Source organism: Canis lupus, chromosome 4, assembly GCF_003254725.2.
Source record: "Canis lupus dingo isolate Sandy chromosome 4, ASM325472v2, whole genome shotgun sequence".
Lineage (NCBI taxonomy): Eukaryota > Metazoa > Chordata > Mammalia > Carnivora > Canidae > Canis > Canis lupus.
The window spans coordinates 49,446,199-49,459,026 of record NC_064246.1 but is presented as its reverse complement, the minus strand read 5'-3'; the positions used below and the strand labels follow the sequence as shown (position 1 = coordinate 49,459,026).

The window sequence follows — 12,828 nt, the reverse complement described above, 5'->3', positions numbered from 1 at the left end:
ACGAGTTTACTGGCTATAAAGACATTCCTACCCCATTTCTTCAGCTACTTAATAATATGGATAAATATATTTTATAAAAACTGTATGATGAATTTGGTATAAATTCCTAAGTCCACCAAACAAAATCAAATGTATTTCAGTGAATTATTTTCTTTACCATTTTTCAAATGTAAATAGAAATGAAGATAGGGACTAGAAAGAAGCACAGCAAAATCCTGGCTTCAATTAGGCAGCAGGTTTCTATATAAAACAAAATGGTTGGATTATAGTGGGATCACCCACAAACTCTCCTTAACCTACTCCTTTTTTTTTGTTTTATGCTGTCTGGTGCTGTTTTAGAGAAGGGGATGGGGAGAGCTGCACTGAGGAGAGGAGACATTCTCCTCTCTTCCTAGCTGTCCATGTCTTCTTCTCTGCCAAGTCTTTATCCAAGTATTTGCTTACATCTAATTATAGTCTCAAAAGATTTTCTGAGTCTAGGTGAATTAGGTAATGATGCTTGTCTTGGAAAACATTAAACATGCTTGTCCATCATACAAAATCTGGTGTCACCTATTTTATCAAAACAAATAAATGGATAGAATCTAGTCATTGTTGTAAATAATTCCTTTTAGATCTTTTGGTTAACATTAACAGCTCAGTATCATGCTGAAGTTTGAGCCTGCCTCTCTTGCTTTTCTTAATGTATTTGTTAGAGTTAGTGACAACCTAGTCAGGTTTATCAGCCAAGTATTTTATCTATAGGGCTCTTGTTTATGTCCTCTGTCTTCTTAATTGGTAAGGCTGACGGTGAGAGCTGAGTGTCCAATGCATTTGGAGGACTTTCCTATGGATGCCCATGCCTGCCCACTAAAATTTGGAAGCTGTGAGTAAATTTGTAATTTTAATTTTTCTTTATTCTTATAAGAGACCTCTCTATTTAATAGTTTTAAAGATTTTATTTATTTATTTATTTATTTATGAGAGAGAAAGAGCGTGCACAGGGGGAGGAGCAGACAGAGAAGGACAAGCAGATTCTGTGCTGAGTGCAGAGCCCTATGTGGAGCTGAATCTCATGACCCTGAGATCATGACCTGAGGCACAATTAATAGTCGGATGCTTAACTGACTGAGCCACCCAGGCATCCCTGAGAGACCTAAGTATTTAAGCAAGAAACCTCCAATTATTAAAGTCTGTTGGGGGACAGATAAAAAGCATGAAGAAAGTTTAGTGATTTGCTGCAAACACTTTCTAGGAATGTCTGGATGGCTTAGTGTGTTAAGCATCTGCCTTCAGCTTAGGTTTTTTTTTTTTTTAAGATTTTATTTATTTATTCATGAGGGACACAGAGAGAGAGAGGCAGAGACAGGCAGAGGGAGAAGCAGGCTCCATATAGGGAGCCTGATGGGAGACTCGATCCTGAGACTCCAGGATCATGTCCTGAGCTGAAGACAGACGCTCAGCCGTGAGTCCCCTAGGTGTCCCTCAGCTCAGGTTTTTATCTCTAGGTCCTGGGATAGAGCCTGGGCCAGGCTTCCTGCTCAGGAGGGATTCTGCTATTCCCTCTGCCCTTCCCCCCCAATGCTCTCTCTTCCCTTCTCTCTCAAATAAATAAATAAAATCTTTTAAAAAATACTTTGTATAAGTAATAATCTTTTATTCCATTTTAAAATGTTATTTCAGAATGAGATTATTCCCTATCTCCTCAATAAGAAAGAATGGATTTAATTAATTAGTGGAAAAATTCTACTTTTGTTAAAGCTTTATTCATAGAAAAACAAGCAGAGTACAGATGTTTTTACCCCATAGATAATATCTCCCTGCCAATAAATGGAGATCATTGTGCTTATTTCGTATCATTGCTGACATTTGTTTGACCTTAAGAATATTTCAGGTTGTTTATCAGATGGAAATATTGGTAGGTGGCAACAGTGGATGATAATTGTTTCTTAATAATGAAGCCTACACCTAAAAAAATATTCCCTGATGAGAATTTACCCTAATCACAATCTTTAGAAAAGTTCTCGACTTGTTAGGATATCCCATGAATTCCATGTGCATATTAATGCTTTTGCAGGTATCCTAGAAAACTTTGTGATAACCCTCTGGGCTTCTGCTGTTCGAAAATATGCAGATAGATACACATAAGAGGAGCCAAGAGAAGAGTGGCCAGCAGAGTCAGCTCTGGTCTTTCTCTACCCTTCTGCTTTTGACTAGTATGCATATATAAAGGGTGTGAGAGCAATGTATTACTGGTTTCCTGTAGAAGAGGTACTTATAAGGACTGAGTCAACTCCTGGACTACCTAACCAGCTCTCTGTTCCCACTAGACAGACAGTCTAAGTAACTATTTTGGTGAAGATATGATTCATAGAAAAAAATAGTGGTAGTGTAGGAAGATAGCAAGCAAAGAAAATAGCAAAGGGCCTTCAGGCTCCTAGCAGCACTAGTCATGGAGAGACAAGTTTATTTATAAATCTAATTCTATACTGAAACCCAAGGACAAACTACTTCAAAAATTGTCAGCCAAACAGGCCTTTGGTGATAACTCCCTCCTCCCCACTCTTTTCCCAATTGAACGTATATTCTATATTATGGACTACTATGTTTTCTCCTGATTACCACTTCCATTTTTAACAATAATATTATGTATTATGTGTTACTTATATGCGAGACAGTATATTAAATATTTTATATGTATTAGTTCATCTCATCCACAAAATAATCTTATACTTGGGAAGATTGTGCGTTATACTTTGCCTGAGGCAGTACTTATTTATGCTGATTATCCTGGTGTAACTACTAATAGTGCCCCCTTTTATCTTCATTTATAACCTTGTTTTGGACAACGAATTACTTGTCTAACATACTAGTCAGGAATAGCTTTCAAGCAGTGAGTATAATTAGCTGAAAAGAAGCGTTTATATTTTCTATACAAGATGAATGATGGTGATTGTTGGTTGATTGTTGGTTAGTCAGCATCTTAACAAGGATGATGTTCTAAAATGCCCCTAGATCTTCCTGATCACAAAATGGCTGCTGCAACTCCAGCCGTTGCATCTGCTTTCAAAATAAAGAATTGTGGACAAAGAAGAAGGAACTAGCATCTGTATCAAAAAGATAAAAGCTTTCCCTAAAATCCTAGAAGGCATTTACTCACATCTCATTAATAATCAAAGATGTGTCCCATTGCCAATGCTGACTGCAAATGAAACTGGGAAGAAATATTCTTAACTAGGCACATTGTCAGTCTGAAGAAAATTGGAGGTATTTCAGGAAGGAGGAAATGGATAATGATTAGAAAGTAAATAGTGTCTCATATAAGAAAACTGAAGTTAAATAAAAATCTGTTTTCCACCTCAGAGCCTTTATACATGCTCTTTTCTCTACTTGGGTCACTCTTCCCTTCATTCTTCCTGTAATTGGCTTCTTTTACTTTTCCACTTCTCAGCATAAATGTCATCTCGTAGGCCTTCCCTAATGACCTTATCTAAATTTACATATAGTGCCTTGATTATAATACATGTTTAATTTAGATGTATCACACAATAATTACTAGTTTTATTTGTTGGTTGACTTTTTATTGTCTGGAGACTGTAAACTCCATTTAGAGCACAACCTATTTTGTTCAGCATTTCCTAGCACAGAGCCTACTATAATGTACACTCAATAAATATTTATTAAATATACAATAATCAGGTTTTAAATGCCCTTTAATGTTTAAATCTCAGAGAAGCCTCAGAAAACAGGATTTAAGACCTGTGGGGAATTAAACAAACAGAGGAGGCTTGATATTAAAAAGTAAGCATCTGAGCTCAGTGGGAGAGCACCATGAATAATTACCATTGCCTGCCATTGGCTTGAGAGGAAGCAGTGGGGGTTGATTTATTGTATAGTTAGTTCTCTGACCTGGCCTAATTAGCACACTTCTTAAATTAAGAAACTGAGGCAAACGTGGGCTAAAAATGCTTTGACCCAGTTTTTGAGCAAACATCTTGCCAAAATATCACAGAAGAAAATAAACAAGAGAGAAGCTACAGGATTTTGTAATAATTTAGTAAAACACTGTAATAAATGTTTATGAGGCAACCTCATCCATATGTTGATAAGAACTAACCTAAGAAAAGCAGATGTTTTCCTTACTACTTTCCATTAGACCCTGATTGTCAGTGTTATATCACACTTTTTGCTTATTGGTGATAGAGCCCTCTTCATAAGGCCAGATAACCAGAAGACAACATACATGATTCAATTGACATCTTTCAATTGCTTTTTGAAGAAAATACAAATAAGACTTTGATTCTAAGAGATTCAAATGATATTCTGACAATAAGATCTAGGAGAGTGTTAGACCTTGTAAGGACTGATAAGTGATGGTTTCCCTACTGATTATCAAGCATAGTGCCTTATAAATAAGGAGAGAGTGATAAGTAGAAATTTAAATGAATTTTGAGTAATAAATAACTTTAGAAATTATTTAGTGTGCCTGCTTCATACAAATGGAAAGATAAAGGCCCATAAAAGAGAAGTGATAGTCTGTATTAACAGATACTCTTCTGATACCAAGTCTATGTTCCCAGAGTTATTTCACCACAAATTCTTTCATAAGCCCAACCAAAACTTTCTGTCTTCTTGTTAATTTTTTTCTTTGGTAATCTGCTGATTTATTTGAAATCTGAGCTCAACATTTTGACTAAGTACCTGAAGACTCTTTTTAACCTTATTTTCTTTATGCTGAATAGTCTCAGATGAAGGAGGTTTTCATAAAAAGTACTTTCTAGATACTGAAATGAAGAAATAAGGTATATCACCTATTGTGATATACCTTAGATATGTCTTCTACATCTTAAAACACCAACTTTTTTTTTAAGTTTTTGTTTAAGTTCCAGTTAGGTAGTTGGGGCACTTGGGTGGCTCAGTCCATTAAGCTTGTGCCTTCAGCTCAGGTCATAATCTCAGGGTCCTGGAATTGAGCCCCAAGTTGGACTCTCTGCTCAGCAGGGAGTCTGCTTCTCCCTCTCCCTTTGCTCCTCTCTAGCTCAAGTGCACGGTATGCATGCAGTGTCTCAAATAAATAAATAAATTCTTTAAAATAAATAAATAAATTCTAGTTAGCATACAGTGTAATATGATTTTCAGGTGTACAATGTAGTCATCCATAAAACACCTGGTGCTCTTCACAAGTGCACTTCTTAATCCCCTTACCTATTTAATCATGTAGATCTGCTCTGCATTTTGGGAGATTTCCACTAAGAGACGTGAACAATGAGTAATCTCCCCTTTCACAATAGTTTCGTGTTTATTGTAGATTTTATACCCAATGGAGTTTCTAAGACATTACAAGTATGAGACATTGAATTATATGAAGTGAAAAGTGGATGGTAACAAGTTTTTTCCTCTAAAACTGTATTAGCAGCCCTTTGGCAACACATGATGAGGTAGGAAAAGGTAGAGTCCAAGCACTGTTGTTAATGATAGTACAATACAGTAGCAAGAGTGTTTTAATTGTTACAAAATGACACAAGGTCTAGAATTGGTTTCATCCCTAAATACTTGACCATCAAGTATCCCTGCTTGGATTTTGAGAATATAATATACAGTTTTTGCCTAGAAAATCCTTATTAATAGCAGTAGAGTAGAATGAATATCATTCTATGCTCTTACCTCAGTTTCCCCACTAAATAACTATCTAAATATTTAAACCCTTAAATATGTCTCGTTTCTGTGGTTCAGTTTATCATCTGTAAAATGAGACAAATTATATGACCTCTGAAATCCTTCCATGTTAATAATCAGTGATTCTATGTTACCATAAACTTTGGCTGTCTTCTTAGGCAAGACCCTTCCATTAAAAAAGAAAAATTTATAATGATTGGAAAAATATTTTACTGAATATGGTACCTGCAAATTGTAAGCAATATGGTTCTTCTCAAGCTACTATGCTCTGCACTTCTTTGGGGAATTTTAAAAATAAATCATGTTTTAGATGCTAATAAATGCATTTCTTCTCCTTAACAAATGCAATGCTGAAATGATTCAAAATTTTAAGTCAATGAGATGTGTTAACTTGACACATAACTTAACAAATAATAGGAATTATTTCACTATATATGTGTATCAAATTATGTTGTACACTTTAAATGTCTTATAATTTTATTTGTCAATTATACCTTACTAAAGCTATAAATACATACATACATACATACATACATACATACATAAAAGATTATTGCCATGAAAAAAAGTCAATGAGGGCAGCCATGATTAAAAAGTAAAATTCAATAAGAACAAATTCTAAAACCATTCATTTATCAATCTTACATGTTTATGAAAGAAGTAATAACCACTAAGTTAATTCCTAGTATATTCTCTCAAACTTCTGGAGAAATTTGATTACAAAAATAACCTGATTGTATGTTGGTCCAAAAGTGATGCTGGAATAGACCAGACACTGTAAAATCAGGAGAAGACTGGCTACACTTTTCTGCAAAATTCATCCCAGAGGCAAGAAGAAGCTTTGGTTCAGAGAATGAGAGGCATGGCTCTCATCTTTCTTATGGAAGCTTCACATGGGTGTAAAAATGCAACCATAACTTCACATCTCATAATATTTCAGCTTGGATAAAGAATTAAACAAAACTCTCAAGTTTGGTTACGTTGGGGCAAGTGTTGGGTGAAACAGGGACACATTATGATATTAACAAGCTCTAGGAACTTCCGTTTGTGAACAATTCCTTAAAAAAATGTATATTAAAATATATATTTTAGTTTCTAATTTTATATTTTTAACTTTTATATTTTATGACTATGTTGGTATAAAGATGAATAGAATTCAAGTTGGGTTATGCTCACTTTTTTTTATTTTAAATGAAATTAAAACATTGTTTGGTCACCTAGAAGTATTGCAGACCCTGGACACTATCTACTGTGCCTAATGCAGAAGTTGGCCAAGGAGTAAAGCTTTCACAGTAAAGGAAGCTTTTGCTATCATATCTGCCTGATATAACCCTGGAAACTTTCTGCTTTTACTAATGTGCTGTTCTCTTTATTTTTAATATCACTCTACATCTAAACAAAGGAGAGTATATACTATCATTCCACCCTATGTATAATGGTATTCTGTGACTAGAAACCAGAAAAGCTATAGAATCCCTTCTTCCTCACCTTCTCACTCATTCTCTACACCTCTTCTCCCAACCTTTCAGAATTACAGATCAGGATTATGACCTCACTTCTCATGTAGAAAGATGGCTGGGTGAAAAGTGACATGGTAAATGAAAATGATTGAGAAGTGTAATGAGCTAAATGGTGTATCTCATCAGCATATTGTCACAATAGTAAATACCATAGAAAGGAGAATTAATTTAAAAGGAAGTAAAGTCAGACTTCTTTTAAAAATGGATGCTCAGTAAAATTTCCAGTGTTACTTTTCACATTTATCATGACCTTCCCCTGACCCAACATAATCTGAACCCATGCTACTGCCTCTAACCTTATTTCATTTCTCATGTAGTTCAGATTTAGTCATATCAGTATTCCTGTTCTTCCTATAACATATAAAGCTTTTATCAGGGCCAGAGGAAAAAAAAAATTTGTTCACCTATCCAGCAGATTCTTCCCCAAGACTTATATAGCCTACTCTCATTTCTGTCATGCATAAAATGGTCATTTCCTCAGTGACCCTCTCTGAGTCTTTGCCTAAAATACGTCCATGTCTTTCATTCTCTACCCCCTCACCTATTGTGTACGGCATTGTTTCATTTAACGCTACTTGAAATTATATGTTTATTAGCTTGTCTATTTCTGTCCCCATTACTGCCATGCATGTTCCACAACATCAGGGAAACTTGTTTGTTATGTATTTTTTCAGCAAGGTACTTTGTCTTTTGTAGATGCTTAATAACCATTTGTTGTAAGAGTGAACAGATGACAGAACAAATCAGGAAAATGTGTTTCAGTTTTCCTAAATTAAGGGATATGGGCTCTGCTTTTGGTCCTGCCTGTCCTGGCCATGCAATTGAAAATATGAAACTGGTAGGACTCATCAGCTAATTAGGAGACTTGCAGTAGCATGACCCATGGACCATTTTCCTTTCTTTCCTTTCAGATGCGTATACTAGAGCAGAAGTTGTTTATGAGTGGACCAGAGAGCCAGCACGCTCAGTTGTTGTAGCAGAAGATGGGTCACGCCTAAATCAGTATGATCTTCTTGGACAAACAGTAGACTCTGGAATTGTTCAGTCTAGTACAGGTTAGTGCCACTTGATTATTCCAGATATGTCAGAAGAAATATAAACAGTTTTTGTGAGTGACAATGTGAGAATTCAGTAAGTTCTTCAATAACACAGATAGAGAGAAAATTTCACTAACCTTGAAACCAGATAAGCTAGGAATTAGTGTAAACTCTATAGATTTATGCCCTTGGATTCATCATTTAATGTCTTTTGGCCTCTGTTTCTTTGTTTGCAAAATAAGGTACCAGTTCTATGAGATCAGGGTAGCTGAGTATTTATAAATGTGAACTTTTGGAGGAGAATGTATGTATTAAATTCTTACACTTCCACCTTACTTGTTGATTGTGGTCACCTTGCAGGGTTGTTGGAAGAAATAAATTAAATCCGTGAAGAATACTTATGATAGTTTCTGGCACATATAAAAAATTCTTAATAAATGTTAGCTATTAATATCATCTAGGCCTGACTTATTGCAATGATTCAGTGAATCTTGGTGAATTTGTAGCAGTGATCATTATACATAAGATACCAAACACTAATTCCTTCTACAAATCCATTTGTATCTCAGCTATGGATCTTCCACAGTTAAATCCTACAGAAACATCATTACATTACTGACCATTCATTCCACTTTGGCATTAGAAAAAAGTGGGGTGCCATTCTTCTTAGTATTATAACTGTTTTACCAATGTAATACTAAGAACTGGAGCAAGTGCTATTAAGCAGCTGGACCCCAAATTTTAGACTTTTGAAGTTGTTTCAAGAAATAAGAGTTTAGTTATGTAAATATCCATTTTGCAACCAAATGGAATGTGATCATTGGGCTAGAAAATTATAAAAAGTTGAATTTTAACCCTTCTGCAATCTCAATAATTTTAATTATGTTCAATCATTAAAGCCTTAACAGAAGTCAGCAGTTTTTATAGCTGTCTTAAAAAATTTAGATTAGGGATGCCTGCGTGGCTCGGCAGTTGGGCATCTGTCTTCAGCTCAGGGTGTAGGCCTGGGATCCCAGGATCGAGTCCTGAGTCTCACATTGGGCTCCCTGCATAGAACCTGCTTCTCCTTCTGCCTGTGTCTCTGCCTCTTTCTCTGTCTCTCATGAATTAAAAAAATAATAATAATAAATTAGTTCACTAACTTTGGTAATTTCTAAAAAAAATACAATTTGGTAATAAATAAGGGTAGAAGTGCTATTTTTTTCAGAAAATTCTCTTCCTTAGATTTCAGGTTTTATGTCAGAACCCCAATAATTCTAAAAAGTCCAAGTAATAGGTCAATATATCTTATTCTGATTATTGGAAAATCCTTGCTTAATGGGCTCTGCCTTTTGCTTATTTTATCACAACTATGGCTACTCTGAAAGTTCAAATATTTATGTTTCTTGTTTTGAAAAATGGAGAAGATTTTTCCTCAGCTTTGTCCACATTAAAAATGCATGTGGAATAGTGGGAAGATTTTAGGCTCTGTAGTGAGAAAGATGTGCAATCAAGTCCTGGTCCTGCCACATAGAAGTCTAGTGACTTTGGGAAAGTCATTTTTCTGATTACAATTGGAAACTGTCTCTTCTAAAAAGTGGAGATTTTATACTTTTTCACTAAAGATAATATAATACACTAAGTAGAATATTACATATAGTAAGCATGCAAAATGGCATGTAGTAGTTATTGCTATAGTCTTAAAGATATCCCAGAACATGGAAAATCTGAAAAATTTTCTACCTCACAAGTTTTATGGGAAAACATAGGAAAATGAGAAGCGTTCACTTTCAAAAATAAATGCTATTATATGCTGGATATTGTGGTAGGCACTGTACAGTCAATGACAGACAAGGCAGAGAGCTTGCTGTCGTGGAATCTGAAGTCTAAGGGAAGACAAACACATGAACTATATTTATCAAAATGGGTGTTAAGTGCTGTGATTAACATTTTTGTGAGGCCAGAGACCATATCTGTCTTCTGTATCCCTATTATTTACTATAGTAGCTGAAACAGAAGAGGCACTAAATAAATATTGTGAATTAATGAATAAAACAATAAACGTATCCAGCCTAGGATAATCAAGGAGGGATTGCTTCAGGGGTTGCCTCTCATGTTGTTAATCTGTACTTGTTGGGAACCAAATAATCACTGTTTTAGGTCCAGAAGATTGAAAATAATCTTTCCCTCAAGAAATTCTCCATTACCATTAGAACGACAGTAACACAAGCACAGTGGCATACATTCAATACTAGAACTATATACAAATCCCAAGGGTTACTCAGAGGAAGAAGTGGCTCTACTCTAGTTCTAGTGCTAGTGACCTTGGCATGTCACTGCATCCCTCTTTATGACCAGTTTCCATGTCTGCAAGGTGAGTGGCTAAGTCTGATGAACTTGGAGACTTCTCTGGTTTCATCAGGATGTAGCCTACATAAATTCTAGTTATTCATAAATGATATACAGGCATAAATGGGGCTACGGGATGAGAGGCAGTGGCCTAACCCACTATCATCAAACTGTCTGGACCTCATAAGTTGGATCTGTTGAAAGTACTCATTCTGTGCTAAAGCAGCAAGCATTACCTGTACAAATAAGAGCTTTCTCTTATCATTCCCATAAATGAATATTGGTGGGGGGAAAGGGAGGTAAGGAAAATAGTGAGCAAATTCTCAGATGTAGGAGCTCAGGTTGGTGTACATTTTCAATATCAAAATAAAACACTGAACTATACTCCCTCTGGGTCTACTTTAGCTCATCAAAAATCCACTTTGGTAGATTGCTATGGGAAGAAACAAAGATCTTTTTAAGGTCTTCAATCCCATGTTTCACATATCCATGTGGAACCCTGAAAATATTAAGGTAAATAAGCATCAAGTACTTTACCTCCTTGTTTCTGTCAGAACAGTAGGACTGATAGCAGGAAAGACCACCACATGAAGAATGATTAGATAAAAACCATCTACTTCTACCTGAAAATTCTCTGTGGGGAGAGAAGCGATTCAGATCACCTCTTAGAAGGGGTTGCCCTACTTGCCTAAGCCAACTCACATGTAAACACACATTCATATGTACTACCTACCAGTGATCTCCTTCAAGTCAAATACCTCTAGATCACTTCGGTGACATAGCAGGAGGGAATATGAGATTTAATCCAATGCTTGGATTTTTAAATTCAGTGTAAACACATTAGAACCCCAGTATCCTTCCTGGTGTCTACCATAGATTTGGAGGAAAACAATAAGTTAGAGATTTAGTTTGAATACACCTACTCACCTGGCAGAGAAAAACCTTTACAGGCACATAGAAGGATGAGTCCAGTCAGTTGGCAAATCCAGAATGAAGTTATTCATTCATTTATTCACTAATTCTCTCAACCATTTGCTCACTTACTGTGTTTGACATTGCAATTGGGCCTAGGAAAGATAGATGAAGGACACATAATTTCTGCCTTCAATAAGCTCATAGTTGATTGATATAAGTAGCTAACATACACTTGGCATTGTTCTAATAATACAACAATCCCAGGATATAGGTATTAATGTTATTATATCCATTTTACAGGTGGAACATAATTGAAGCCAGAGAGATTTAACTGTTTTTCCTAGATCATACAGATAGGCAGAGGCAGAGCTAGAATTTGAACCTGGGTAATCTAGCTGCCGAGTGTTCTCAACCATATAACTAGTAACAGGCTACATAGACATGTGTGAAATGCAATAATGTGGTATAGCATGGATTTAAAAGTGTGGACTCTGGAATTATACTGTGAAGGTTTAAATGCTGGTTTTACTACTTATTAACTCTCTGACCTTTGGCAAGACATCTCTCTGTTCATCTTTCTCTTGTACTATTTGGGGATGATAAAAGAATTTATTTCATGAGCCACTGTGAGATTTAAATAAGAAACATGCATGCAACCTGCTTATTAGCAGAGTGTCTAACATGTACAAATTATGTAATAAATATTAGATATTACTATTAATAATAATAACAGAGCTAGTGCAAGGGAGCCACATGGCATAAAGAAGAAGTCATTTCTGCTTGAAGTATCAGGAAAGGCAGTTTGGAACTGGACACCAGAAATGGCCACCTATCTCATTCTACTACACCACATTATGTTTCCTAAGTAATTCTTTAAGGAGTGCCCAGCAAAAATTACAATGGTGATGAAAGAGCATGTAAATATGACTTCTACAAAAATTATAATAATTAAATTAGTCATCAGGCATAATAATAATAATATGGCCAGAAAACAATAAGAATATAATAATATGTAATGCCTTTTTAAAGTACATGGTGATGACTATAAAACCTTCATATTTACCTAAATCAATAGACAGATTTGATCTAAGGAAATTTAGGTTAGCTTTGCTGAATAAGAATGTTTCTTCTTTATGAATGACTTTTATCCTTAGACAAATAACCAAGAGAAATTGTAAGATCCTCTTTCTTAAAGATAGTCTTCTCTGGATGAGTTGATTTAAGGATGACACTGCAGGGTCAAAATGAATGAGGAAAGCACCCATTTTCCCTGAGTAGAGACAAGAGTGGTGATTAACATTCATCCAAGGAGCCTCAAGGCTCCCATTTATGAAGCTTAGCACATGATCTTCAGAGAAATCATTGTAGCCATG

General features: G+C 35.5%; 1 protein-coding gene across 1 annotated transcript in view; it reads left to right on the top strand.

The window, feature by feature from the left end:
* GABRA1 (gamma-aminobutyric acid type A receptor subunit alpha1) overlaps nucleotides 1–12,828 on the top strand; it is a 58,214-nt gene that overhangs the window by 29,307 nt on the left and 16,079 nt on the right. Inside the window, exons 6-7 of the mRNA XM_025434773.3 lie at nucleotides 783–865; nucleotides 8,087–8,230. Of these exons, the coding sequence (XP_025290558.1) occupies nucleotides 783–865; nucleotides 8,087–8,230 (227 nt within the window). The remainder of the gene's footprint in view (nucleotides 1–782; nucleotides 866–8,086; nucleotides 8,231–12,828) is intronic.